General features: G+C 43.9%; 1 protein-coding gene across 6 annotated transcripts in view; it reads left to right on the plus strand.

The window, feature by feature from the left end:
• Positions 1-5209: 5209 nt before the first annotated feature.
• The window catches only part of ANO5 (anoctamin 5), a 114031-nt gene continuing 92399 nt past the window's right edge, over positions 5210-26841 (plus strand). For 2 of the 6 annotated variants that reach the window (XM_075927746.1, XM_075927745.1), the window contains exon 1: positions 5211-5504. In XM_075927746.1, coding sequence (XP_075783861.1) covers positions 5444-5504 — 61 coding nt within the window. In that variant the 5' untranslated portion in view covers positions 5211-5443. Of the gene's footprint in view, positions 5505-26841 lie in introns of all 6 variants that reach the window. The other 4 variants (XM_075927748.1, XM_075927747.1, XM_075927744.1 and 1 more) reach the window with 3 other exon arrangements.

Here is a 26841-nt window from a genome sequence, read left to right on the forward strand (position 1 = left end):
GAGCAGAGCCGCAGCGGCAGCGGGGTGCCGCGCCTCTGAGGCTTTGCTCTGGCAAAGCCTCAGAGGCGAGGGACCCCGCCGCGCTGCGGCTTCAGTCTGGGTGCCTGTGGTCTGCTGGGGACGGTCCCCAGCAGACCACAGGCTCCCGGACTGAAGCCGCAGCCGCAGGGGGGTCCCGCGCCTCTGAGGCTTTGCCAGAGCAAACCCGCCCGGTGCCCCTGGTCTGCTGGAGACGGTCTCCAGCAGACCAGGGGCACCGGAGCAGCTTACGAACGGGGCTTTCTCGCCCCGACCTCCGGGGCGAGAAAGCCCCGTTCGTAAGTGTGGATCCGACATAAGTCGGATCCGCGTAAGTCGAGGACTGCCTGTAGTTGTCAAAAGCGCCTAAGTTCCATTTTCATAAATGATTTAGCCTACATCTACATGACCACTTATATCAGTATAACTTAAGTTGCTCAGGGGTATGAATAAGCCATATGGGAGCATTGTAAATTACCCTGACCTAAATGTTAGGATAGACTGTACTACATAGCTACCACCACTCTTTGGGGAGTGATTAAGTCTACTGGAGAGCTCTCTCCCGATGGCTTACAGAAGTTTGTACTAAAGACCTTATCTTGATGCAGCTGTGCTGCTGTAAGCTCTCTAGTGTAGCCGTAGCCTTAGGCATTTAGGGCCAATTTTGAAAGGTATTTCGGTGCCTAAAGATGCAGATAGGAAAGTATCAGGTGTCACAGAGCGTGGACGAGTCACCAGGCCCTGCATCCCCATCCGCAGCCAGATGTGACTCTCAGCCAGCAAGAAGTGTTGCAATGCCCAGGAAAACTGAGGCATGCACACACACATATACAGAGTTACTACAGAACAGCACAGGGCAGTAGAATCACAGACAACACAACAAAGCAAACAGAGTGAACACAGGGACTATAAGAGTCAATATAGTCCCACTATGTCATACCAGGATTTCCAAAGCATCTAAGCTGATTAGGCACCTAACTCCCATTGACATCAATATAGGTCAAATTTTTGAAGGACTTAAAGAACAAGCAAGAAATTTTGAGCTCAACCCTGAAATGAACTGGGTGGTAGTGGATTCTGAGGATGGGGGTGGAAAAGGGAAATGGGATTTTACTTATTTATTTCTTCTTATTATTATATGTTATCCCCTAACTTAATACAGGAACTATCACAACTGACTCTAAAAAAGGATTAGTGCTGCAATCAAATAGAATGCATTCAATATTCTAACACATCCCACAATTCCCCTCCCCCCATTTACATTAATTATTCTTTGTGATGTTATTCAAACTGGTGTTAGAGCAGAGGTGAGGAAAATTTGCCCTTTGGCCTGGATCCAGTCCTCCAAACATTTGAATCTGGCCTCCCATAACCCTCTGGGTTGATAAATTCCTGCCACAGCCCCACTCACTGCTCAAAGCTGCCAGCTGATGGGTCATGTCTCTGCATGAGTGCCCCTTGGGAGGATGGAGCAGCAGGTCTCTGTGTGCTTCCCCCCATCCCCAGCATCATCCTCACAGCTCTCATTTGCTGGAAACTGTGGGGTGGATGCTTGTGGGTGCAGACAGTGAACAGAGACCTACTGCTCCCTCCCCCAAAGGGGGCACAAATATGCTTGGCCCAGCAGTCTGCAGCTTTGAGCAACATATGGGGCCATTGCAGGTAGCTAGCCTGCCTAGGTGACCCACTGGGTCATGGTTTGGAGCCACCTACAGTAAGAACCGTCACCTTGCACCCTCTCCCATGCCCCAACCCTCTCCTGCACACAAATTCCCTCCCAGATCCTGCATCTCCTCCTGCACCCCAATGTCCTGCTCAGAGCTCCCTCCTGCACCCCCATTAATAAAGTGGACAAGTATGCCATTACCACTTTCCAAATTCTTACAATACCCCTGCCCCTCCCCTTGCTTTAGAATGTTTAAATGAGTGGTCAAGTAAATGTGCATAAGAAGGACTGAATTGCTAGGGTAAAAAAACAACTTTGTGGTTACTTCAAATGCAGTAATATGGACAGTTTCATGTAATTTACTGAAGCACTAAAAATGGAATAATGGAACCATATTTTAGTCAAAATGTAAGCAAAACATTTTCACATTGTTTTCTTTCTTGAAGCAAAATAGAGCTGATGTTCATTAAGTCTTTTTTCTAAATAGACCTAATGTCTGTGTCTAGACTGGCCAGTTTTTCTGGAAAATCAGTAGCTTTTCCAGAAAAACTTGCCAGCTGTCTACACTGGCCGCTTGAATTTCCACAAAAACACTGACTTCCTACTGTAGGAAATCAGTGCTTTTTGCGGAAATACTATGCTGCTCCCGTTCGGGCAAAAGTCTTTTTCCGAAAGTCTTTTGCGCAAAAGGGCCAGTGTAGACAGCAGAGATTTCTTTTCCGCAAAAAAGCCCCAATCGCGAAAATGGTGATCGGGGCTTTTTTGTGGAAAGCACGTCTAGATTGGCCACGTAAGCTTTTCCGCAAAAAGTGCTTTTGCGGAAAAGCGTCCTGCCAATCTAGATGCTCTTTTCTGAAAATGCTTTTAACGGAAAACTTTTCCGTTAAAAGCATTTCTGGAAAATCATGCCAGTGTAGACGTAGCCAATCTGCTGTAGGCTTTGTTTGGAACTAGTACAGGTTGAACCTCTCTAATGCAGCACCCTCGGATCCTGACCAATGCCAAACCAGAGAATTTGCTGAATGGAAGGTCAATATTGTCTAGCAGAATTACCAACACTACCACTGCTCACTGATTCTTAGAAGACAGGGATAAATTAGAGCTAAAAACCAGCACAGAATACTGAGAGACGAGACTGGTGGAGTAAAACTTTATGGGACCGTGGGAAACTTGGCCACACCCATGATAAGTGGACATCTGGTTAAGGAAAATCATACGAGACCACAGATGTTGCTGGACCAGAGAGTTCCAGATTAGAAAGGTTCAACCTGTTTAATATTTTGACATTTATCTATGTACCAAATTGTTTTCTATGAGTCACCTAATAATTACATAGGTAAAACTTGGTGTGTATCTTATTAAATACCTCCCAGCTGCAACCACCGTTCACAGTTATGAGTTATAGATAAGCTTCTTGGTATCCCTGAGATGTCTACCCCCTTCAAAGAATTTTAATGGACCTCTCCATTCCAAACAGGTATCTCAGTTTATTTAATTAGTCCTTTTGTAACAGTCACAAGTAATTTCAGACTTTTCCTTCCAGACATCTTTCCATTCACATTTTCATAGCATTTGAGGCCAGAAGGGGCCATTAGGGGAACTAGTCTGACTTCGTGTATATCATAAGTAATTAAATTTTACCCGGTTACTCTTATATACCGAGCCCAATAATTTGGGTCAGACCAAAGTATTTCAGTCCTCAGGATTCTAAACTCAGCACAGGCAGAGAAGAGGAGAGACTAAGGAAACAGCCATGTCCAAGGCCCCTGCAACGGTAGGAAACTGATGAGGAAATATATGCTCTGATAATCCTACGAGAGGGCAAATACCAGCATGCAGGCTGGATCCTAGTTGGTCCTCATCACAATCCATGACCAATAGGGAGCTGCAATCGCTAGTAACTGTGGTGGCACAGGTAAATATAACAGTGGCCCACCTGGGGCTAACCCTGGTGAACCACCAGTATTTTATTGCCTGCTCCATCCAAGTATGTAGCAGGCCATTCACATTTCATGCAGAGGAAGGCAAAACCCCATCAAGGTCCTTGACAATCTGGCCATTGCTTTCCAACCCCAAATCTGTTTACCATTTAGATTCTGCATGTGAGCAATGCATGCCAGCCAACAATCCGCAAAGAGGATTCTTTGTTCTACCTCGGAGCACTAGTTCACCCTGTTCAGTGTTCCTGTCTCCAAGTGGGCCATCTCTGATGCCTCAAAAGATAAACCATCCTCTTCCCAGAATATATCTAGCTAATTGTGTATCAGAAAAAAAAATCTTTCCTAACATTGCACATGACTTACTGAAGCCCTAAAGCATGAGATTTATTGTAGGCATTGTCTTACTGCAGAGCTGAACGTTTTATGCACAGTTTTATGCAAGCCTGTTCTCTTCATGGTCCAAAGTAATATATGATGAGCTTTCATGGGCAAAACCCACTTCTTCAGATGAGATGATTTCCCTATGGTCCATGAAAGATGGGGATCATAGAGGCTCACTTATTCAGACTGTCAAGCCAGAAGACTCCAAGACCCCAATCATCCAGCCTGACCTTTTGTACACCCAAGATACAGAATTGGATAAGGATGAGGGCAGACACTTGCATGAAACAGGGCTTAGTTCATTAGCTGCCAGTCAAACTCCATGTTAATCCATTTGGAAGATCTCTTGGTACAGGAAAGATCATCTGGCATAAAACAAACAGCCCAAATATTATAAATAAATTACTCAGTGGCATGACAGGGTTGGGGGTTCTCTTTCTGGCTGGCTGCTCTTTCTTAATAGGTGCAGCCAATAACAATACCTGATTGACTCTAAACATATGCCACATGTGTAACCTACAATACTGTTCATTCTCCCTAAGGGGGAATTCAAGCAATGGTTTAAACTAAACTGTAACAGCTGGCATGATAGAAAAAATAGAGAAAAATCTGTATTTATATGCTCTGTTCTCTTATTGCATGGCCCGCAGGATCCCCTGCTCAGTCAAGGATGCAACCTTGCATATTTATTTTGTCTACTTCTCCTATACCTATTTCTGAATTTTCTTCCAGTGTGGGCTTTAGTTCAACCCAAACTGAAAAGGCTTTCCTTGGCTAAATCCATCTTCAAAAGTGGTGCCCCTGAGCAAGAAGGTCAGGCTGCATGTGACTCATGGGACCTGAGGATAGTTCCCTTCCTCTTTCATAGGAGAATCACCTGGCTACTTGTTTGTTTGTTTTTTTTCTGTTCACCCGCTGGATCTGGTGTCATGTTTAGCAGTGATTGGTTGTGAACACAGAGCGATTTCTGTAGCATCCCTCTAGGTGCTAACATTTCAGAGCCCGTTTTCTCTATTAAAATGAAGCCCGACCCAGAGATTAAGGCACAAGAAAAAAACAGCTAGCAGTTCCCCTGCTCTGCCGGCTTCTTGGCTGGGGCCTTGGGCGGAAACGGCATATATGATGCAGGGCTCGGGTGTGGGCGAGTAGGGGCATCCCAGCTGCATCACCCGCAGCGGCAGGGCTGGCACAGCCAGGCAAAGGGGCGGGGAGCGAAGACAGCCCGGGCGGGCCGCCACCTCCCGCCTTGTAACCCAAGCCCAGCCCGGCCTCGGCGCAGACCCGAGCTCAGCCTGTCCCCTCCCAGCTGGCCGGAGTAACCTGAGACCCGGGCGGGCGCGGAGCCGCGGGCGGGGGCGTGGAAGCGGGAGGGGGTGCTGCCGCCTGGCTCCAGCCCCGGGGGCTCAGTCGGGCGCGGGGCCCGAGGAGCGCAGCAGCCATGAACCGGCTGGGGAGGAAGGCGGACGCGACCCTCATAGAGATGTCGCTGGCCACGGAGGGTAGGTGCCCGCAGCCGCGGGGATGGGCGCGGCCGGGGGCTTTTCCGTGCGCCGGGCGCTGGCAGGGAGGAGCCCTCGGGCGGGGGAAGCCCTGCGCTCGCCCTCGCCGGGCTGCGGCCTGGCAGCCTCCCTCGGCTGGCGGAGCAACTGGCCCGGCACATAACGGTGCCGCCGGGCAGCGCGGGGCCGGGCGTGCGAGGAGGCGGCGTTGGGGCTCCCCGGGCTGCCCCGCCCTGCCGGCTCGGGCCTGACGCGCCCCCGCGCTGGGGACCCCCGGGCGGGGCGGCTCAGGCGTGGGGCGGCGGCAGGCTCGCTCGGCCTCGTCGTGCCGCGCGCTTCGGCGCCACAGATCCTGCGGGGGGGGGGGGCTCTGACACCTCTGACAGGGGCTGTGGTGTCGCCTCCCTCCCGCCCCCTTCAGGGCAGGGGCGGTGACAGGACAGTGCCTGTAAGAAATGTGAGTGTGGGGCTGGGGCAGTGGGTGGTGATGTGGGGGCAACAGGAGGCATGGCCAAGGGGACGGGAGGAGTGCGGTGGGTAGGGGGCTTGGGCCTGGGGTGGTTCCGGTTGGGTCCCTGCCTTTCTGATCGGCTGCTGTTCCCTGGCAAATGGGAGCTGTGGAGACACCTCCCATAGGTGCTGGAACCAGGGTTGCCCAGAGTACTGCAGCAATCCCAGGCTACCAGCCCAGCACCCCAGCTTTCCGGATGTGGGCCCTGTGCACCCTGAGTCGTGGCCCCAGCTTCAGTTCTGGAGAGGGATGGGAGAGAGGAGTGGACAGGGCAATAGGGCTGACTCAGAGCGCCATCCCAGCTGGTCACTTTCTTAAGGGGGCTCCGCACCAGGGCACGCCTGTTTACTTTTGGCCATTTCAGAGCTCTGCCTGGGGCAGCTGCTCCCCTCTCTCTCTGTGCTGTGCTCCACTTTCTGTGTTACAACTTGTCATGCCAATGAGTAGACTCCTCGAGATGGCATCAAGCATTTTTGGGACAGGTTAGCTTAGAACAGTGATTTTCAACCTCTTTTCATTTGCAGATCCCTAAAACATTTCAGATGGGGATGCAGACCCCTTGGGAGAGCTTAGCCATAGCTTGCAGACGTCCAGGGTCTATGGACCATAGATTGAAACCTACTGTCCTATGGCAACAACCACCTTTTGTGGTCCCTCTTAGATATAATCTACTGGTTGAAAACCACTCATCTCTAATGGCTTGTGATCACAAAGCTGATACTCTCAGGTGCCTGACGCACTTCTGTGTATTCTTCCCCTTTTTTTATTAAAACAAATTTCTGGAGGAATATCATCCAAACAAAACTCCTTTAATTTTTTTTGTAATACCCTCTGAAAAGCTTGAAAAAGGAGACTTTTGCCATATTACTTTGATCACAAATATTTTCTCTTTTTGAATGAAGTTGAAATTAACATGGATGCCATCATCTAACAGTAAAATGTTCTTACTGCTTAGAAAAGTAGTCTGCTTCTTCTCTCACTGAAAATAATACAAAATATCCACTGACTTCCCTAGCTGCAGGATGAGATCATTGTGCAGCAGTAGTCCAGAGTAATATGAGAGAAATGTTGAAACTAGAGTTTGTTAATTTCATTTTGCTTCATAGTGCATGAGCATTACCCAAAACAGTACCTGTCAGGATTAAAAAGAAGCAAACCAACAACACCAAAACACCTATTTACAATCCAGTGGACTTTTCCCCACCAGTTTCAAAGTTCTGAAATAAAATTAAATGTTGGCCCTCAAAGCAAGCATTTGACAGTGAGGTTTTTATGGAGTTTGATATCATATTGAAAAATTTACTGCCAGGAGCTATTTGCAGCAACAGCTTTTGTAGGTACACCGTTCAGATATCACTAGGTACATAGTGAGTTTGTGTGTTCTGAAGCAAACACCCACTGAATATTTGCCCACATTCACATTTGAGTACTGAAAGGGTTTGGGTATTTCAGGTGGAATATTTCAGCCTGCTAATCAGCTGTTTATTGTGAGAGCCATGTGAGGAATTCTGCCTGACTTGTCTTTCCCCCACTGAAACCTAAGCACTGAAATTCTTAAGATGTGTTTAAAACTGACCTACTGAAGAACTTCATAACCTGTTCCAATTTTCTATAGTAGTCTGAGATGTTTTCCTCACGATTGAAAGGAAAGATTCATATTTACAAAGTACTGGACACAGTAACTGTTTTAGTAATAATTCCATTGCATTTATTTACCTGTATTTCTCCCGTGTGGTTTTTTTATTAGTCATAAACAAGGAATGTAAGGAGAAGCATACTCATTTCCTGCTAGTTTTAAGTTTCCTTGATCATATAAAGAAAGACTGGATCCTTCCACATAGTAAATGTTATAAACTAGAAACTTTTATGTACATATTTTAGAAACTTGTTTGTTAAAATGAATATTAATTATGGTGAGGCCTTTCATGGCTTTAGTTTTTCCACATTTGCAAATAAATTTGTAGCCATTAGATTCCTAGACAGTTTTCTAGGGTTAAGCTTTAGAGTTTCTTTAAGTGTTAACATATAGATAATCCAAATTGTTTCTTACTTTTTTTTAAGTAAACATATGCTTAATCATCTAGCATTAGGTTATCAGAGCTGGTAATATTTAAGGCCATTTCATCCCCAAAAGGATTTTCTTTTCTAGGGAAAAGTACCGTTCTTACCTTAAGTATTAGCCTTGATACATTTTCTGTTGAGTTGAGGACATTTAATATGTACTTGTACAGTACTAAATATCAAGTTATTAATCAATAGCTACAGCTGCTCAGCAGTCAGGAAATTACATAGGGAGTTTGTGCTTTTATCATGGTTGTTAAGTGAGCGAATGCTGTGACATTAGAAATGCTGAAATATATATAGATGGGTTGCAGAACTTAAATCGCAAATGAAAGCCTGGAAGTTTTACCCATCCCCATTTGTCTGTAGATTAGAAACGTAGGTCTTGGATTCCCTGAGACTCTGAATAACTGGAAAGCTAGTAAGATTAACTGGAAAGCGAGTAACAGCATAAAGTAGGAAACTGAAAACTGAGGTCATGTCAATATTCAAAAGTTGCACCAATTCAACCTCAAAATGGGTTTTAAAACTGGTTGAGTTAAACAAGTGCAAAACATGATGGCTGTGTCTACACTGCACCCATTTTCCGGAAAAGGGATGCAGATTAGACACTTTGGAATAGGCAAATCCGCGGGGGATTTAAATATCCCCCGCGGTATTTGCATTAACATGGCTGCCGCTTTTTTCCAGCTTGGGGATAAGCTGGAGAAAAGCGCCAGTCTAGACGTGATTCTCCGGAAAATAAACCCTTTTCCGGAGGATCTTTTATTCCTACTATAGGATTAGTAATCCTATAGGATTTTATACTATAGGAATAAAAGATCCTCCGGAAAAGGGTTTATTTTCCGGAGAATCACGTCTAGACTGGCGCTTTTCTCCAGTTTATCCCCAAGCCAGAAAAAAGCGGCAGCCATGTTAAGGCAAATACCGCGGGGGATATTTAAATCCCCTGCGGATTTGCCTATTCCAAAGTGTCTAATCTGCATCCCTTTTCCGGAAAAGGGGTGCAGTGTAGACACAGCCGATTTGGCCACGCTTAATTCAATTAATACCTAGTTTGTATTACTTTATAAGTAATTGAGTTAAACCAAATTGCTATAAACTAGGTTTAAATTGAATCAAGAGGGTCCACATAGGGTTATGTACCAGTTCAACTACATTAAACCCTAATTGAACCACTGCATTTTTGAATATAGGCAAGGCCTGAGAGAGAAAAAGATTTTTTAGCCTCTTTCAGACTTTTTTTTTTTTTTTGGTTAATTTGTCTGAGAAACAGAAAAAGGCCTTCGTTAAAAAAATTAGTATACTCACCTCTCTGTTAAAAATTTACTAGAGGGCTGTCCCCCCTGCTCGCTCTGCTCGTCATCCCCCCTCACTGGCTGCTTTTGGCAGCCAGAGAGCCTGTTAATCTTGCACTGAGCCCAGCTGTGCTCTCCATGGCCCTAAGTCACTCACACCCTTCTCTGCTTCTGCCCCACCACACCCCTGGACCCTCTATCCAAATGCTCTTGGCCCATCCTTCCCACCCCTTCACTCGCCAACCATTCCACCGCCTTCCTCCGCACCCTTCCCCACCCACCAATAAAATAGTTAATTCACATGCAGAATTCAGAGCTTCTCTTGTGGTCTAGCACCAGTTTACGGAGAAGTGACCTGTCAGGAAGGGCTATTCTCTGCAGACTTGTGGGCCTTACATGTAAACGAAAACCAAACGCAATCGGTAAAACAGGATCCAACTCCAAATGAATCCCCTTCATTCTGGGTGCTCCTGGGCACCAAGCTTGGTAGCAAAGGGCAGGGGTTGGGTTATGTGTGAGTGGCCAGGTAGGGAGAGAATTCCCCGCTCTCCGCACCTGGTTACTGTCCATCTTTGCAGGGTGGCAGCGCTCCAGCTATACCCTTCCAGCTGGAAAACGAGCTCCTGCTGTGAGGCCAGGACATGCTTTGTGCAGACAGGGCACAATGGTGAGACATGGAACCACAGGGGAGCCACCAGCTTTATGCACCTGCGCCCTACTGAGAACTAGATTTGGGTCATGTGGGAAGAGAGCCTGGTGGGGCAATATGGGCCGCTAATCCATATCCAAGAGCTCCCTGGTCCACAGCCCACCCCTACCTCTACCTCCATCCTACACCCCCATCTCTCTGCCTCCTTTTCTATACCTACCATCCTCCCTAACCCCTCCCCCTCTCCACCCACACTGCCTATCCCTACCTCCTTCCTCCATTGCTACACCTCCATCCTTCCCTAACTCCTTCCCCTCCACACCCCCACACTACTCATCCCCCTGTCTCCATTCCTATATCCCTCTTACCCCCACCATCCCCCCTTACCACACCACCCATCTTCACATACACCCTGTCCCCCTTCTTCCTTCTCTACACACACCCTTCCCCTCCTGCGTGCCCCTCTCCACCAGGAGCACCACCAGGCTGGGCAGCACAGCCCCAGCCACTGCAGCAGGAACCAGAGCCCACCCCCAGCCCAGCCTTTCTGAACAGGCTGTTGGAGCAGCTTAGCTCCATAGCAAGTCCAATGAGCTCTGTGCGCAGCGAGGCCACTCCAGAGAGCTGGGGAAGTGGCCGGGGTGCAGTGTAACTGTGCTGTCCCCAAAGGGCCGGGTGTGTGGTAGGGCCAAGTCCTGCCCAACTGAGTCAGACACATGCTAGAGCCACTCGCCTGGGGGGGAAACCTGCAGCACAGCCCCCCAAGCGCTGTGGCCAGGCCTGGGCTGCACAGAGCAAAGCCGCACGGCTGGCATGTGTGCCAGGCAGACTGGGGGCGGGGCCCAGAGGCAGGCAGACGTTCCTCCAGGGAGCACATGGGGATGAAGCCGCTGCGCCCCCCTGCCCCCTGCCATTTCACAAAGTGGTCACTTGGTCAGGGCTGGGTCCACTGAGGAGGGGGGAAGCTAGATACAGAGTGACATGATGATGTCACTCTGTTGACCTGCAGGAATTTTTTTCATATAGAGAGAGATAAATGTTGACGAATTTAAGAGCTCCAGTGACTGTTCTTGGAAATTTAACCACACACTTAGTACTTAGGGAAAAGCTAATTAAAATCACTTGCCAGGCTCTAAAACAAATGAACAAACAAATTAGCAAACAAAAATAAACAGACAAACAGCCAACGAGCAAAATACACAGAGACCTTTTCAGGCAGTCTTCATAAAAAAGTCAATGGGGGATAAGGCCAGGGATTTTTGTTTCTCCCAGCAGAGCATGTAAATGTCCTTCCCCTTCAGAATATTGAACGATTAATGTTTTCCCTAGGTGTGCTGCAAAACAGATCTTGACTTATATGCACTAAGTCAGTATTAGAAGTGTGGGGGAACAGAAGCCATCCAATTTGAATTAGAGGCAATGGAAAGTGGGTATGGATTGATTGGGGCAATATATCTGCAAATTAATAGAAACTTTATATGTGTATATATCTGTACAATGCCTAGCACAAAGGGACCTTGATTGGATTCTGTAGGTGCTTTCCTAATGCTATTACTACTACTACTACTACATGGAGATATACCTATCTCATAGAGCTGGAAGGGACTTTGAGAGGTCATCAAGTCCAGTCCCTTGTCCTCACAGCAGGGCCAAGTACCATTCCTGACAGATTTGCCCCAGATCCCTAAATGGCCCCCCTCAAGGATTGAACTCTCAACCCTGGATTTACCAGGCCAATGTTCAAACCATTGAGCATGTAGTTTTTCCATGCTATGTGTATCCAAATACTACAGTTGTGAGTGGCAATATAAAACCCTTGAATTATACACCCTATATCAAAGGTCTAGAGCACGGTGGGTCAGCAGGGGCAAGACAAGATCAGCAACTGTAGTAGATTTTCTTCTGAATTTGATTCAGATTTGCATAGGAGTTAATGGGTCTTTGCACTTGCTATACAACTGTAATCCTTTCGGGAACTTTAGTCACAGTAGAACAATGATACAAGGGAGGAAAGTCACAGATCCAACTGCAGCTGCAGCTTTTTATCTCTGGATTCGGAAGTCCCCTCAAAGGAGAGAGTTTGGCATGTAGCTCTTTAAGGAAACTGAGTTTCCTAGATTTTCTTGCCTCCGGTGGTTTTACCACAAGAGTAGGGTAATGGTCCCCTGTCTTTATGTCTGGGACATGAAAATTTATACTGAAGAATAAATTTAATGGAACAGTAAAAATTAAAGCAGATCAGACATCAAACTTGGGAAATCTGAAACTAATAATAAAAGGCAGGAGACTGTGACTTTGGCTTGGAGTTTTTCTTTGGTATTGGCTGGCTTTCTGGATTGTTTTTTACATGAACAGTTAACGATAATGCATTGTTTTGGAGTATAGCCCAGTGCGCTGGATTATCAGATAGCTGGTATATACTTCAGTGCCATGTTGCAGAATCTATTGCTTTCTATCAGTAATTTGTATTTTGAAAAAAAGTTGCTTAATCCATAGATACAGTTTGAGCTAAGAACAATTAATGCAATACAACATTAAGGATGTCTTTACAGTATTTTCCTAAATTCCAGGACATTTATTTATATTTCTTATAATTATTTGCTATTTCTTATCAGAGAAAGAAAAGTAAGAAAATGCCATTAGGCTCTAATATTTTCTGAGTACATTTGTACTGTGTTATTGTAGTCTAACAACCAGTCATCATTCTGAACCATATTCTGATCTCATTTAATTCAGGATAAACTCTATTTATTTCAATTTAATTACCCGGGATTCCACTGGAATAATTGAGATTAGAATATTCTGTATTCTGTACTATAATTTCAATTACTGAAGTGACAGGTGTAGTAATTTCTTGTCCATGTATAGAACTAAACAGGATATCCTGTTCCAGTGGGATTTGAATTAGAATTGGAAGATTTATTAACCTGAACAATGTTTGAAAAGTTATCCTTACGTGTTGAAAAACAAGCCTGGAACAGTTTAGAGACCGTTCAGAAAATGTTTATGAGAGACAACATAGAAAAAACTCCTTAAAATCAGAAAACATGTAATTTGTAGATGGAATTTAGCTAATAGAAAAGCTGAAATGTAGCTGCATATGTTAAATGCATATGTTAAATGGACAACTGTATTTTAATAGAAAACTTCAGTTAAGTTTGAAAATACAGTAAACTTCTGATAATCCGGCACCTTTAGGACCTAGGGGGTGCAGGATTATCAGATATGCCGGAGTACCGGAAAGGGGGTTATGAGGAGTCTGGGATGGGGGGTGGGGTCGGCGGGGAACTGTGCAGCGTGAGAGAGGGTGGCGCTGCGGGACCAACCCGGCAGCACCCCAGCTGCTCTGCTCCCGGCTTCCCCAAGTCAGCCGCTGGTCAGTTTCAGCAGCAGCGGATTTGGGGAAGCCGGGGGCAGAGCAGCTGGGGTGCTCTGCCCCAGGGCTTCCCCAAGTCCACCGCTGCTGAAACTGACCAGCGGTGGACTTGGGGAAGCCGGGGGCAGAGCAGCTCCAGTTGTCCAGCTGGCCGGAGTACTTCCGGGTTCCAGTTGGTGCTGGACTATCAGGAGTGCCGGACCACTGGTTGCCGGACAATTAGAGTTTTACTGTATTACATTGCTTCCATCTAAATCCATGGCACACCCACATCGTGAATACACTGTACTGTGTGCAGATGTGGTCATCTAAAAAAGATATATTGGAAATAGAAAAGGTTCAGAATAGGGATGTAATAGTATAGTCGATTAACTGATTAACCAATAAGCAAAAGCTTATCGGTTAATGCTATAGACTACACTCGATCCCTTCCCCTCCCCTCTGTCTGTATCAGAGGCAGCAGCGCAGGGCGATAGTCAGCCAGTCTGCGAGGGAGCTGGATTTTAAACTTGCTCTCCTCACGGACCAACTCCTGCCTGGCACCGCACGCTGCTGCCTCTGATACAGAAGCAGCAGCGTAGAGTGGCAGGGGGCTCCTTGGGAGTGGGGCCGGAGTACACTGGCTGCTGGCTCCACCCCCTTGGACTATAGAATAGTCAAGTATCCAATAAGAATTCATGAGGTTAACTGATATTTAACATCCCTACTTCAGAAAAGGGCAACACAAATGATTAGGGGTATGGAATGGCTGCCAAATGAGGGGATATTAATAAGACTGGGATTTTCCAGCTTGGAAAAGAGACTGGGAGGATACGATAGAGGTCTATAAATCATGACTAATGTTGAAAAGTAAATAAAGGAGTGTTATTTGTTCCCTTGCAGAACATAAGAACTAGGGGATCACCAAATGAAATCAATAGGCAGCAGATTTAAAACAAACAAAGGGAAGTATTTTTTCACACAATACAGAGTCAGCCTGTGGAAATTCTTGCTGGAGAATGTTGTGAAGACTAAGACTATAACAAGTTTTAAAAAAGAACTAGAGAAGTTCATGGAGGATAGGTCCATCAATGGCTATTAGCCAGGATAGGCAGGGATGTCATTAGCCTCCATTTGCCAGAAGCTGGGAATAGATAAAGTGATAGATATTTTTATGATAACCTATTTTGTCCATTCCCTATGGGGCAGCTGACATTGGCCACTGTTGAAAGACAGGCTACTGGGTGACATTGACCTTTGATGTGACCCGATATGGGTATTCTTATAAGATGTGTTCATTTGGAAGGCAGCTGTTCTGCAATATTTTATTTTATGTTTCTATCTATTTGCTTGAGCTTAGATCAGCTCAGCTCTAGAGAATCCAATCTGACTGAAAAAGCAGCGAGGAGTCCTGTGGCACCTTATAGACCAGTGTTTCCCAAACTATGGTCCGTGGCTCGGTACCGGGCTGTGGAAAAAAAATGCCAGGCCTCAGCGTCGAATCGGGCCCCACGCTCCTGCACCCGGAAGTGCCGGCGAGTTAAGAGCCGCGGCCCTGCTCCACCGCTTTTGTAGTTAGCTAGCCATTCATTCACAGTCTTTGTTTAATCCTGAGTTGATTGTGTCAAACTTGAAGATGAACTGTAGCTCAGCAGTTTCTCATTGAAGTCTTGTCCTGAAGTTTTTTTGCTGCAGGATGGCTACTTTTAGATTTGCAATTGTGTGTCCAGGGAGATTGAAGTGTTCCCCTACAGGTTTTTGTATATTGCAATTCCTAATATCTGATTTGTGTCCATTTATTCTTTTACGTAGGGACTATCCAGTTTGGCTGATGTATATGGCAGAGGGGCAATGTTATCACAAGATGGCATATATTATATTAGTAGATGTGCAGGAGAATGAACCAGTGATGGTATGGCTGGGGCGGTCCTGTGATGGTGTTTCTGGTGTATATATGCGGGCAGAGTTGGCACTGAGGTTTGTTGCATGGATTGGTTCCTGAGTTAGAGTTATTATGGTGTGGTGTATAGTTGCTGGTGAGAATATGCTTCAGGTTGGCGGGTTGTCTTTGGGTGAGGACTGGCCTGCCTCCTAAGGCCTGTGAAAGTGAGGGATCATTGTCCAGGATGGGTTGTAGATCACTAATGATGTGTTGGAGAGATTTTAGCAGGCATTCTTAAAACTTAAATGCCCACCCAGGAAAAAACAGATTGACAGAGCCAGACGAGTATCCTTCAATAGAGGTCCAACAAACTAAATAACAGATCACCACTAGTCATCACCTATAGCCCCCAATTAAACCTCTCCAGCGCATCGTTAACAATTTACAACATATCCTGGAAAACGATGCCTCACTCTCATAGGCCTTGGGATACAGGCCAATCCTCACCTACAGACAACCCTCTAACCTGAAACAAATTCTTTCCAGCAGGCACACATCACACCTCAAACACACTCACCCAGGAACCCATCTCTGCAATCAACTCCAATCATAGAATCATAGAACTGGAAGAGACCTCAGAAGGTCATCAAGTCCAGTCCCCTGCTCTAGGCAGGACCAATGCCAACTCTGTCCACACATCTATACAAGTGCCTTCATACAGGACCTAACCACATAAGCCACCACATCAGAGGCTCATACAACTGCACATCCACTAATGTGATATATATCCAGTGCCAGCAATGCCCCATTGCCATGTATATTGGCCAAACTGGACAATCTCTATGACAAAGGATTAATGGACACAAATCAAATATTTGAAATGGTAACATGCAGAAACCTGTTGGGGGACATTTTAACTTGCCCAGAAACTCATTAATGCATTTAAAAGTGGCTATTCTCTTACAAAGTAATTTCAGGAATCGACTAGAGAGAGAATCTGCAGAACTGGCCTTCATATGCAAATTTAACATTATCTCTCATAGCTTGAACCAAAGACATGAACTGGATGGGCCATTACATTCAACAGCCAAATGACATCAAAAGCTAAGTGTCGGGCACTTGCAACCCACTCTATTAGCCTCATTTAGCATGGACACTTTAATTGACAGGGTGTTGCCCCCCCTTTTTTTGCTTTATAATTGAACCTCTGTGCCTTTTGCTCCATATTTGTCATCTGAAGAAGTGGTTGTGCCCACGAAAGCTCATGTTGCTATTTATACATTTTTGGTTAGTGTCCAAGGTGCTACAAGACCATTGTTTGAGGGTTTTTTTTTTTTAGTTACAGACTAACATAGCTACCCCTCTGAGACTCATATACATATAGTACATCCACTGTGCCTGTTGGTCAGGAGTGTTAAAAGCTACTCTTTAGTAGTGGATTTTTTTTAAAAAGAAGAAACTTAAGCCATTGCAAAAATGTAGGGCTGGATCTTACTTGGTGTAAATTGGCATAGTTACTCTAAAGTAAATCAGCGTAGTTGCATTGACTTCAATGGAACTATACCAGTCTACACCATTTGGAAATCTTTTCTTTAAGATTTGTAATGCAAGATATTATCAATTGCAGTTATCTTTTGCAATCTAGCTAAACATGTAGAGAACTGTAATAGAAATGGAGCAGTTAACTCACAATGCACTTTGAAGTTAGTAGAAACTAAAACTGTTGAAGCGATTTGTTTGCCTATATCATATAATATGGATATGGTTACAGCTATGTGGCATACAATGATTTATATATCTCACATGTAATGATTCTATTCTATAAATCCAAAGGAGCTAACAAGCATCTTTTGTACCCAACACTTTTGGGGTATGTCTACACTGTACGGGTATTTCGGGATACTGGAGGTCTCCCCTACCCCCCCCCCCCCCGGCTGCACAAGCCACCTGTTGTTTCAAAATATTTTTTGAAATAACGGATGTGCTGTTTTGGCATCCCAGTAACCTTCGTTCAATGAGGGTTAAGGGATGTCTCGAAATAGTGCATTATTTCAAAATTTGGCACTGTGTAGATGCACCAAATTTCAAAATAGATTTGAAATAAGATATGCAATGTGCATAGCGCAAATTGTGTATCTTATTTTGTGTTTAGGGTGATGCGCCCTTAAATTCTTATCTGGTTTAGCAAACAAGAGCATGCTTCAGTGGCGGAAAGCAGTGTAGTAAACATCTGTGTTAACCAAAAATGGCACAACTGACTGCTTACTACACAATGATGTACTTTTGTGTGAAGTATATGTTGCTATCACATCCACACAGTTCACTTCACTGGTTAATTCCCCGTCTTCTCCAAATGCAGTGCTATTGAGAGGGCCAAGATAAGACCATTGCACCAACTCTACCCCCTTGACTTCTCCTAAGAAGAGAATGGCACAGTGGCTGTGGCTTTTTGAATAGAGGTGAATTTCACCCACAATTGTAGAGGAGTGTTGAATTTCTTTGTGTGACTGCTGCTACTTAGTTCCCGTCTCACAGCGGAATTATGGCATTTTAATTTAAATTTGAGCCATCCGCAGCTACAGAGGTTCCAAACATGTTTCATCACATATCTGTTGAAAAAAATTGGCTTACTTGAGTGCAGCTGCTGCCAAATTACTGAGAGTAAAACTTTTCATATTGTTAAAATCAAATACTTCTAGATAATGTCTGAAAAACAGTGTAAATGCAGACTAGTTGGCTTTAGTCAACACCCTTTAACTATAGCAAGTTGGTTTGGCGTATGAGAGATTTGTTGCTTTTACCTATGGGGTACGTCTACACTGGCCCCTTTTCCGGAAGGGGCATGTAAATTTCATGAGTCGTCGTAGGGAAATCCGCGGGGGATTTAAATATCCCCCGCGGCATTTAAATAAAAATGTCCGCCGCTTTTTTCCGGCTTTTAAAAAAGCCGGAAAAGAGCGTCTACACTGGCCCCGATCCTCCGGAAAAAGCGCCCTTTTCCGGAGGCTCTTATTCCTACTTCAAAGGGCGCTTTTTCCGGAGGATCGGGGCCAGTGTAGACGCTCTTTTCCGGCTTTTTTAAAAGCCGGAAAAAAGCGGCGGACATTTTTATTTAAATGCCGCGGGGGATATTTAAATCCCCCGCGGATTTCCCTACGACGACTCATGAAATTTACATGCCCCTTCCGGAAAAGGGGCCAGTGTAGACGTAGCCATGAAGAAAAGACTAGAAAAGATTATTCCAGTTCTTGTTGTTGTTCTCTCTTGGCTGTTTTTGTTGTATAAAGTTTGCACTTCTTGCTGAAATATTAAACAGCTCCTTCATAAAATCGAAGGACATTTGCACATATGTGGATGAGCAGGCTTGCAATGTACTCTTGTTCAGTTGATAGGCTAATCCCATCCAAAAGAATGAGAATGTTACAGAAAATGCTTTTTAAAACATTATATTAAAATGTCGTGAGCAATATTTATTAAACAACCCAAGCTATTTACTATAACAAAAGTATTATTTTATTACAGCGATGAGCCTTCTGGGGAGCTGCAAGTGAGTCTAACCATTGTTAAATAAAGGTGTACATAACGGTAACATTTTCTCTGATAGTCAGCAGCCTTCTCTACAGTTTATATTGTTTGAGATAGATACCAATGTCATGAACATTGGTACTAACTGTTTTATTATCAAGAGGCTGCACTAAAGGAGTGATGTGGTTGCCTGGTAGGCTTCAATGCATAACACATTAATGCCCTAGTTAAAGCTGATTAGCACAGTCTCAGTTGTACCTGTGTATACATGTATGGAAGGAAGAAAAATAGACTATGGTTTGGATACTTGTTGCAATTATAGCAAGGTCTCACATTGGAATGTGGAATTTTTCCTTTAAGGCAATAATATACTAGGGATGTTAAAATTAGTTTGTTTATGCAATTGTGTAACTGCTGAAAAATTTAGCAGGGGAAGCTCCCACCTGTTCACCCTCCCCCTCCCCCCACATTGCTGCCTCTGATACAGAGGAAGCAGCATGTTGGGAGAGGCAGCTCCGTGGGTGCTGGTACATGCAGGGATCTGGGTTTTAAGTTGGCGTACCAGCTCCCGCCTTCCCCCCCTTCACACTGCTGCTTCTGATACAGAATCAGTAGCATGGTGGGACGGTGCAGGTCTCCCTGCTCGCATCGGCTCCTGCCTGCCTCCTCCCCACTGCTGCCTCTGATTTAGACAGTATACATCAGAGATAAAATCTGTAAAATGGATTACTGAGTTTTATACTCCAGTGATATGCATTTGTGATCTGTGAAAGTCTGCACCTGGTTAAACATTGGTCACAGAAAGAATTCTATTTTGTTTGTCAGATAGGCCAGTTCTACACCAGGAAAATTACCCGCTGCTGATAGCAATTGTCAGCATGGATGCAGCCAAACAGCTGCTGAATACAGGTTAACCGTAGTGATAGACCAAGACAAATTACGTATAGCACCACTTCAGAAAGCTATGAGGACATGTTTTAACAATAGTTTTCTGAACCAGAAGTGAGCAAGATATGTCTTGATCTTCAGTTGCAGTAAAACTGTTCAGGACCAATTCTTCTGCTCACATTATTGACCCTCTAACAGCAATAGGTACATTTATTAGCATCAACCAGTACTTGAATATTACTAGATGATTTTTACATTCTATAATAGAATTCAATTTTTGGCACTCTTGCACAGTGTCAGCTGTCTTCATTAATATCCTCAAATCTTTATTAAAATACAATAGGGGCTCGTCTACACTGGCCCCTTTTCCGGAAGGGGCATGTTAATTTCACCTATCGTAGTAGGGAAATCCGCGGGGGATTTAAATATCCCCCGCGGCATTTAAATAAAAATGTCCGCCGCTTTTTTCCGGCTTTTAAAAAAGCCGGAAAAGAGCGTCTACACTGGCCCCGATCCTCCGGAAAAAGCGCCCTTTTCCGGAGGCTCTTATACCTACTTCAAAGTAGGAATAAGAGCCTCTGGAAAAGGGCGCTTTTTCCAGAGGATCGGGGCCAGTGTAGACGCTCTTTTCCGGCTTTTTTAAAAGTCGGAAAAAAGCGGCGGACATTTTTATTTAAATGCCGCGGGGGATATTTAAATCCCCCGCGGATTTCCCTACTACGATAGGTGAAATTAACATGCCCCTTCCGGAAAAGGGGCCAGTGTAGACGTAGCCTAGGTGTTTAAAACACTAGTTTTAAAGTATTTAATGGAACAGTGTCTTATAATTGATATCTACATGCATTTGAACAAAGTTAAATATTAAGCTTAATGTTAACATTATATTGCTTGTATTAAGGTGATGGAGTAGTGACAGTATTGACCATAACACATTTGTAGTCTACACTTGCTTCCAAACAGCTTTGAAGTTTGTCCAAATTTACTACCCTTTTCTCTCCCCCTCATATTAAACCTTGATGCTTAAGATAGGTTGTCCCTTACCACTAGGGATGTAATAATGTAGTTGATTAACCAATAAGAAAAAGTTTATAGGTTAGTGCTATAGCCTATACGCATTTCCCCTGTGACCCTCACCAGTACATTTTTAGCAGGCTGGCCAGCAGCCTGTCTCAGGCCTTGCTTGTGCTGGGTCTGGAACCTACCTCTGCTGTAGCTCTGCATTTAAAGTGTATTGGTAAGTAGGTCTGGGTAGGGAGCCTGGCTCAGTTCCAGCTCACTCCCGGTCCAAGAGGTCAGACCCACCTCTGGACAGGGGCTACTGCCACCCACTATCTGAGGTGTTTGGGAGTTTGGGTCCAGGGAGCTTGGGGTGAAGGATGGTGTTCATGACTGAGGCAGAGGTTTGGAGCTGGCTCCAGCTGGACACTGCTTACGTCAGGTGGCTTCTGTGTGGTGGTACAGTGGGGCTAAGGCAGGCTTATACCTGCCTTGGCCCTGCACCACTCTCAAAAGCAGCCAATCTCCCTCCATTCCAAGCCCTGTTGTGCCTGTGGAGATAGGATACAGGGTGGAAGAGGAGGCACCCTGACACTGTTAAGACGCAGTTATTTTGATAGAAAAGCCTACTCTGGAAATAACCCTTATTCCTCATACAATGAGGTTTACCAGTTATTTCAAGAGAAGCGTTTTCTCTCGAAATAACTGCGTCTTAACAGTGTCCGTTATTTTGAAATAGCGCTATTTAGAAATAGCGCCATAACGTGATTATGCAAATGAAGCATGGGATATTTAAATCTCGGCTTCATGTGCAATTTCGAATGTCAAAAGAGGGTACAAGTATAGACATACCCTCCTTGGGTGTCTGGATTCTGAGTTCATTTTCATACTGTTATATTAGGGCTAGATTCTGTACCTGATTTCATCTCATCCCTCCTCAGTTCCTGTGTGGTTCCAGGTACTACTGTCAGCATTACAGTAGTGGAGTGCTTGTGCTTCCCACTGAATGTTGCTGGTCCCTATGCGGATAAGCAAGGAGGAAAGGTGTGCTGGAACTCTCTTCCCCAGCTGTAATTTGAATCTTACTGTGTAACCATTAACATGTTTGTTTTTACATTCATAATGCAAGAGTGACATACAGCTCTATAGATGAACAATAAACATAGAATAAGGAACTTACATTATAATATTTTTCCAGTCAAAACAGCTGTCACATTTGATCTTGCTAGTGTAAATGGTGATAATTTTCAGGCTTCAGTTTGAAAATAGACATTTTAAATGAGCATATGGGTTGTTCATGAACACAACCATGTAATAGCAAGACTTCATTAATTTTCTACACTGGTTGTTCTCCATAGAGTTCCTGATTATTGTCAGAACTTTTATGTATACCGTATTGGGTATCACTGACAGATTAAAAGCTTCCAGGCACATTCTGTTGAGAAGCAAGAATCTCTTTAGGTGTGGTGCAGTTTTATAATAAAATTCCAGGAGATGACATGGCCTTGTCAGCAAGATTATAGGGATAACTGCAAAATGTCGGCATTATCAGATAGTTGGCAAGAGAGCAGAACACCACGAAGCCATGAAAGCTGTAGGTGGGGCACCTATCTGCAGGCAGCATATCCAAATATATATAGTCAGGCCTTTAATTTTTCTACAGTCTGTCCTCAAAACTACAGAGTGCCCTGTGGTTTGCTATTCAAAGAGGTTTTCTTAACTACGAGTTAAGATTTTGGAGAGCTTGGAATTGTGAAATTTGTAGTGGTCTGTGCTGACAAGTAAAAATGGTAAGAAACACATGTACAGTAAACAGCCATTTTGAAGACTTAGTCTACACTATCATGGGCCATCAAACTTGTTACACAACTTCATGTAGCTTCATGTAGCTGAAGTTAACCTACTGAGATCTATTTACCACAGTGTCTTTTACCACAGAAAAGCAACAGCTGACGTTCTCCTGTTGATGCTCTCCCATTGACTCTGTCTGTGGGTACGTCTAGACTACGTGCCTCTGTCGCCAGAGGCATGTAGATTAGGCTACCAGACATAGGAAAATGAAGCGGCGATTTAAATAATCGCCGCTTCATTTAAATTTACATGGCTGCTGCGCTGAGCCAACAAACAGCTGATCAGCTGTTTGTCGGCTCAGCGCGATAGTCTGGACGCGCGGGTGTCGACATCAAAGGTATTTGTCGACCACCCAGGTATGCCTCCTGGGATGAGCTGTTTGTCGGCTCAGCGCGGCAGCCATGTAAATTTAAATGAAGCGGCGATTATTTAAATCGCCGCTTCATTTTCCTGTATCTGGTAGCCTAATCTACATGCCTCTGGCGACAGAGGCATGTAGTCTAGACATACCCTGAGCTTCTCATTCTGATGGAGCAGTGGAGTCGGCAGGAGACTGCTCGGTGTTTATTGACTCCCCCTATATCGATTGCTGCCCATCATTCCAACGGATAGCGTAGACATACCCTAATGCCTATATCAAATACTGTAAGTGCTGAGGGCCATTGTCCATTGCCCAACTCCTTTTATTGACTGATGGGAAGCATCTCTTTTGGAGATGATCTGGGTCTAGTACTGACTCTCAAGTCATCAGATCTCTGTTAAAGTAACTTGGGCACAAAATGTAAACTTTGCAAATTAGGAGTTCCAAATCCAAATAGAAATAGGAAAGTTTTAATGAGATTCTTTAAGAAATAATCCTGAACAAACAAAAATCAAAACAATAAAAACAGTTTTGTATTTCGTTATAAGCATATAAGATGACAACCTGGCCTATTGAAGTCAATGGCAAAACTGCCAGTGACTTCCATAGGTCATGGATTTATTTTACACACATGTCCTTTGAGATCAGGTAAAATAAATCGAACAGATCACTGAACTTGTTCCTAAGAACCAAAAGGTGAAGAAAATCACAAATATAATGTCAATGTCCAGATATCGAAATGGAATGAAATGGAAAAAAACTTTTCTAGCGAACACGAATCTAGGACCTGGTTCTATGTTTACTGCTTCTGAACAGTCATCTTATTATGCCTACAGATTGTGCACTCATCTAGTCTGTGTAAACCCTCTTGTTGTTCTTGTCCCATTCGCATCTGCTTGTTCATTATACCCAGCTTTTACAGTATCTAAGACTGTCAGCTCTTTGGGGCAGTAACTGTTATTTACTATATGTCTGTATAGGTTCACACCACTGTACACCAATATAACGCAAATAACAAATAATAATAAAATTAGCCACTGTGTTACTTCAATTTTACACCAGTATAACTCCAGTGATTTCAGAGGAATTTGGTGGATGACATCTTCTCTTGAATATAAAAACTGGTGTGGTCCATTTGTGCAAGTTGAGCAGATATCCAGAGCATTTTCATTGTCTTGTGAAGCTAAATAGTAATGAACACATTTGGCCCTGAGGAGATGTAAACAGTACACTATAGTGAAAATGTGTGCATAGTAGTAGTTGGTATAGCTGAAATGTGGAATTAGATTGGCTTTCAGGAATTCCACACTTTGTTATTTTGCCACTCCACCCTTCAGTGGCTTCTTCAGCATCTTGTTTCCCCTTTATTTAAAACACCACCTAAATGTCTAGCAGTTTAAAAATACCATAGATTCTCCCCCATGGCCAGCTATCACAATTTAGAATATTCCTTTTTGGAACTGTAATTGATACGATTGTCAGTGTAGATATGTATTACTTTACAGAATGATGAGCTGATGATACCTGTAACATATAAGAATATGTGCAGAGATGTTTTAGTATAGCCTACATTGGAGAGACCTTCCAGCACCACTATCTATTTAAATACTGTTTGCTGTTGAAAAAGAGTTGCCATCACCACATTAAAATACCATTTAAGTACCACTAGACTTTGTGGGTTTTTGATAAAAACAGAAATTTTTCAAAGTTGGTGCCTTTTATACCACAGGGAAGCTTTATAATCCTTTGAAAGAGAGACACAAAGGATCCCAAAAGTCTCTTCCAATATTCCCATTTGCCGCAATGGAAATTCTTCCTGAACAAAGACTGACTAAAAACTTAGTTAAGGATTTTAAGATTTGACCTGTACTGTGTAGATCAAAGACATTGCACAATGATCAACTTTTTCTTTCTGACATATTGTTCTGGATTGCATCTATTTTAACATGTTGGAAGCTGCCCTTGGCTTTCTCTCTTAATTGATAAATGAGATCTTGTTAGCACTGGGAATAGGGCCTCCCTCTCCTGTATATTGATGCCTTGATCATTCTAAGTTTTGTTTCTTCTCTCTGAGTAACACTTTGTTCTTTAGAACAATTCAGAGGGCTTGTTTAAAGCACTTTTTGTAAATGCAAATGTCAGTGCAGCAGAGAACACTTGTTACACCTTTGAAAGGAAGGCATGGCTCCTGCTCCTGTGTGTTCATCTACTTAAGGCCTCTTCCTGGATTCATCTGGGGTACCTGCTATTGCTAAAGGAGTTACTTCAGATTTACATTGGTGTGAGTGAGAGCAGAATTCATCCCTGCATTCACCATAGAGAGCGAGAATATTTAAAGTTAATTTGGACTTAGTATTGTACTTCATGTTTCATTCTAAAAACCAATATTGCATTACAAAATAATGCTACTGACGTAAATGTCCATAGTAGCATTTTATTCCTAGCTGCTCAGTAAAACAGATAACTTAATCTCTAGCTAAGAGAAGATTTGCATCAACTACCTTATAATGCAGTGGTTCCCAACCTTTTTTATACCACACACCAGCAAACCCATTCACAAACTTTTGGTGGCCTGGCAACATCTTATTTGCATACTCAGTATGCAAGTAATGAATATGCAAATAAGATGTTGCCAGGCCACCAAAATATGTACCCCAGACTCCTGAGCCACCACTAACAGCAGGCTCCAGCTCTGGTAGTTGGCAGCCACGTATCTGGTATATACCCCAACCCTGATCCTGGAACAGATGTCATGGGCATGGCCTGGCAGTGTGCCACGGCCCGGTAGCCAGTGGTTCACGGCCCAGCATCGGTCCGTGGACCAGCATTTGGGAACCACTGTTATAATGAATTCACATGAGGAACACAAGAGGTGTTTTCAGTTCTTTCCTTATACTTTGTTTATATTTTTGCTGTTTTAGAGACATACATTTTTCTTGTATCCTATTTATATACATACTAATGTATTGTCTGATAGAAATTCAGTTCTTTTGATACAAGGGTCCTTTATATGAGCAATGTTATTTTTAATTGCTGTGTGAATTGAACATTCCTGCAATCCTTAAAACAAGGGGGAGAAATATAGAAAAACCTGCTTTAGTATTTGCTGGGGATGATTATTTATTAATTATAGATTATTTATATGTGTTTGTGCAGATATTCTAGTTTTTTAACCATATATAGGGAGGTTATGCTACTTTCTCTGTGTTTTGTATTTGAAAATTGGGCTAACTGTTCAAGAATATAAGGATTGCAGACCGTGGATGTGCAGTAGCATTTCGTGCTGAACTGTATGATTTATATTATACAATAATTACTTAAGAAGAATAGCTTCAGTACCTCCTTTTCTCTGTGTTCATGTGTAATTCATTTTGAGGACATGTGCTTAAGTGAAAGGGATAAATTCATCCATAAGTCTATTGATTTCAGTGAAGCAGCACCAGTGTAAGCTTGGCTCTATGTGCAGTGAGATATACAAAATAAATCATGTTGGCATCACTAAGAACTCAAACAATGTTTCTTAAAACTACTAAGAAATAGATTGTGTGTTTAGGCACAGCTCTGAATGTGTGTAAACCTCCAGGTTAGGAGTAATACAGGGAGGCATTGTGCCTCAGAGACATGCTTCAGAGGCACAATTCACTCCCAGCTGCCCCCTTGCAGGGATTCAGATACTGATTTATTGCTTATGCAAGCAGTAAGTTGCAACAGTCCTCACATTGACTTAAGTGTGCTGGTAAACATGCTCAATAGAGGCAGAGACCCACTTTTCCCAACTGTCCTGTTCTAGAGGTCCAGGGTCATCTACCTGCTATACTCCTGGACCCAAGGTTCAAGTAGCCTGTGCAGGGGGGCCCAGGAGGTTTTTTTACAGCTAAATACAGTACCCAAAACTACAGTCTCTCTCTTTGGTATTTTAAAAGATATTTATAATAAAAGGATTCTGCATTTGACTGACCC

Source organism: Pelodiscus sinensis, chromosome 4, assembly GCF_049634645.1.
Source record: "Pelodiscus sinensis isolate JC-2024 chromosome 4, ASM4963464v1, whole genome shotgun sequence".
Taxonomy (NCBI): domain Eukaryota; kingdom Metazoa; phylum Chordata; order Testudines; family Trionychidae; genus Pelodiscus; species Pelodiscus sinensis.